We start from the raw sequence: 3,241 nt of genomic DNA, 5'->3' as shown, positions 1-3,241 counted from the left end.
ACAATACCCTCTCTCTCTCTCTCTCTCTCTCTCTCTCTCTCTCTCTCTCTCAAATATTATTTCATACTTGAGTAAGTAGCAGAAACACATTTGTTGCTCTCACACCCTCACCTTGAATCTTGAAGGATCAAAGTTGTGAGGATCAGGGAAGAGTCCTGGATCATGGTGAATGTTTCTGAACAAAGGCATCACCTTCCAGCCTTCTGGAATAAGATATCCTGTGTCAATTCCCAGTAACAATCAATGGTCTCTTAAAAGATTAAATAATATGGAAAAGGGAAAAAATAAGAAGAAAATAGGACTCAAATGCTATAAGTTCATTCTTACCCTTGTATTCCACATCCACAACTGCTTCTCTAAATGTAAAGGATATGATGCTTGCCATCCTCAAACTTTCTAATATAACCTGATCAAAATTGACACTTCTACTTAGCCATGCAAAATAAACCCAATTAACAAAGGGAGAAAAAAAGGAGAGACAGAAAGAGAGCATAAGAAAAACAGTTTTATTTCTTTCTTTGAAGAAACTTCTCATTCTTGTAAGATGTGGTTGGGAGTGAAGTGCATACCTTATGAGTAAGTACCATATTTCTAGTCTGAGCCCATGTCAAGGGTTGTTTTCCTTCGACATTAGATTCGTATATCGCTTTTTGTTCAGCCTGTGACAGTTAAATACTTCGTTAATTATGATCATTGTAGGCTGCTTACTAGCAGATTATTGAAGTTTCAGAAAGAAATATTTGCATGGAATTAAATTGCGCAATAATTCAGTTAAGTTCCTACCTTAACAGCTTCTAGAAGTTTGGGGTCATCATGGAGGTATTTTAGAATCCAAGTAAGAACACTAGCTGTTGTATCTTTAGCTGCAAACAACACTCCGATGATGTTATCGGCAATTTGATTTTCTGTCAAAATATTTCCCTTTTCATCTTTGGAGTTCATAAGACAACCCAAGATATCCTTCTCCACTACTCTCATCTCCTTCCTCTCAGAAATAATCTCACTTAGAATCTGTTTGAGCCTTTTCCTTGCCTTCGAGAATTTTATGAGAAAAAAAAAAAAAAAAAAAAAAAAGAGGAAAAAACAGAATTAGTACAGGAAAGAGTTAAGAGAAAGACAGTTTTACCATCAGTTTCTTGCTTACCAAGACAGCGTTGTAGTACGGAGTTCCTGGTATGTTTGTGGGAAAGGAGTTGTAGCCTTTATCTACTATGCAGTAGTTCTTCTTAAGCTCTTCTTTGTGATACACATCCAAGCTGCCGAAGATAGCGAGAATACCAATGTCAAAAGAGAACTGCAATGGATCAATCAAGGAAGGCCATATTAATAGAACAGAAGACAATGAACAAACAAAAGTGAAGGTCCCATTTTTGAGAATTAAGCTTAACCCATACATAAAAACAAACAACTATGAGAACACATCTGGTAGAAAAGAATTAAGGAATAAGACGACAAGATCAATCAAGTCATTAAAACAACATGAGTTTCACATTTATGATCAACCAACCTTCTTCATTTCATGATAGGTGTTAACAACATGACCACCAGCCCATGACTCCAATGTTGAGACAGTAACAGCTTCAATATTAGGGATGAGTTTTCTGATGGAATCAGGAGCCAGTGAACGCTGAACCAGCTTTCTAATTCTAGTGTGGTAGTCGCCTTGGTGGAAAAACAGAGCAGATGGGCCGATCATTTGCTCCTTACTCTTTGGGTACGTGGGCTTGAACAAGTGAGCTTCAGTAACCAATACAAACCGAGCAGCTTCAGGGCTTGCCAGCATAACACAAGGGCAACCAAGTATGTGGGTCTTGAATATCTCTCCATAACTAAACCACAATCACCACCACCACCACATTCAAATTCATGAACAGGATAACTTAAAAAAATAATCGCAAGAAGAAGAAAGGCAGGAAAAAGGGTGATATAACATGCAAGAAAAGAGAAAGAGATTAACCTTTTCTGCTTAGCTGCAAAGAAGACATTTGGGTCCTGAGAGTAGAGTTGAAGAGTCTCTCCAATACAAGGCCACCCCATTGAACCTGGAGGTAATTTAGCTCTTTGCTGAGGTTTCCGCTTGTGTGTTCTTAAGAAGATATATGAGAGAAGAGTAGGAAGAAAGAGAAGAACGTATACAAGAATTCCACCCATGTCCATCTCTTACACAAGCTTGAGTGGCAACTTCTGACCAGAGGAGGTGCTGGGTGTCTCTGTGTCTAGTATGTTAATGTGTCTGTGTTTTCAGGAAAGATTTGGATAGGTGAGGGCTTCTGGGCTTGCAACCTGAGACTTGGGGGAGGAAGGTTGGATGGTATATATAGAGTTGGGGAGGTGATTGGATATGCTAGAAAAGCTAATCCTGCTTGAATTTGAAGCAAAGATTCGGGATTATCTGAAAACTTTAAATCTACTGTAAGGGATACAGGTGACTTCTGCCAAATGCTTATCTGGGGTTGTCCTAGATTAATATGGTAATAAGGTTCTGTCAAAGAAAATTTATTTCATGGGAGAGAGAGAGAGTTTCTAGACAACATTTACTGTCTCATTTTCTGTGATCAGTTTTTATTTTCCCTTTCCCCTTTTAGTATTTCCTCCCCTTCATGATACAATATACCATATCTCTAACAGTCTTAACCCCCCAACCCCGCCCCCACCTCCAACCCCACACCCGAAAAGAAAAAAAAAAAACCAGTTTTGCTTTCATAATCCAACTATAGATTCTAGACAGAACAAGTCACAGGATTTCCTCAAATTCAAAACTGTTCCCCCAATTTGTCAATGGTCAAACCTTCCTCATTCGAAATTTACAACACAAATAACCTTCACAGTTGTTCATCAATAAATGTACACATTGGTGAGATGGTTATGTCTTTGTAAGGTACCCCTGTTTGGTAATTGGCCTAAGAGCTTCTTCGCGCTTAATCCATGTCGAAGGAACATATTGAATCTATTCTAGACATTACTTCTTTTTGGCTTGTTTTCTCTTTCTTTTTCCTGAATTTACTAGAATTTCTTCCGGCCCTACACCGTTTGGAATTCAAACTAATTTTAGGCCATTAGTCCCTTCATGATGTAGTCTGAAGTGATAAAACTGCCATTAATTCCTGATTTTGCTAGAAATGCAGTCTTAAGTAAGGTTCCATAGCTGGAGTGAGAAAGGTGAATTAAACTTTGTTCACTATAGTCCAAGACATATGGAACACATATATAAATTGTTTTAAGAGTGGATCTTTCTAGGTAG

General features: G+C 38.1%; 1 protein-coding gene across 2 annotated transcripts; it reads right to left on the bottom strand.

The window, feature by feature from the left end:
- Nucleotides 1-58: 58 nt before the first annotated feature.
- LOC122064726 (abscisic acid 8'-hydroxylase 4-like) lies at nt 59-2,346 on the bottom strand. Of its 2 annotated transcripts, none has more exons than XM_042628484.1 (7): nt 1,958-2,346; nt 1,508-1,829; nt 1,145-1,294; nt 784-1,032; nt 570-659; nt 328-406; nt 59-203 (listed from the first exon to the last, which is right to left on the bottom strand). In XM_042628484.1, the coding sequence occupies exons 1-7, from the start codon at nt 2,155-2,157 to the stop codon at nt 100-102; spliced, it is 1,194 nt and encodes a 397-aa protein (XP_042484418.1). In that variant the 5' UTR covers nt 2,158-2,346; the 3' UTR covers nt 59-99. The 2 variants fall into 2 exon arrangements, with proteins under 2 accessions (XP_042484418.1, XP_042484417.1); XM_042628483.1 differs by having other exon boundaries at nt 59-218; nt 1,958-2,337.
- Between the last annotated feature and the right edge of the window lie 895 nt (nt 2,347-3,241).

Source organism: Macadamia integrifolia, unplaced genomic scaffold (assembly GCF_013358625.1).
Source record: "Macadamia integrifolia cultivar HAES 741 unplaced genomic scaffold, SCU_Mint_v3 scaffold1734, whole genome shotgun sequence".
Classification (NCBI taxonomy): domain Eukaryota; kingdom Viridiplantae; phylum Streptophyta; class Magnoliopsida; order Proteales; family Proteaceae; genus Macadamia; species Macadamia integrifolia.
The sequence above is the reverse complement of the archived record's forward strand: the minus strand, read 5'-3'. Positions and strand labels throughout refer to the sequence as shown.

Bases quoted from the DNA above. Each gene is read 5' to 3' on its own strand.
- LOC122064726 (XM_042628483.1), bottom strand. From the start codon at position 2,157: ATGGACATGGGTGGAATTCTTGTATACGTTCTTCTCTTTCTTCCTACT. The intron at 1,830-1,957 runs GTTAATCTCTTT...ATTGTGGTTTAG, and splicing joins TTTGCAGCTAAGCAGAAAAG to TTATGGAGAGATATTCAAGA. The intron at 1,295-1,507 runs GTTGGTTGATCA...GATCCATTGCAG, and splicing joins CCTATCATGAAATGAAGAAG to TTCTCTTTTGACATTGGTAT.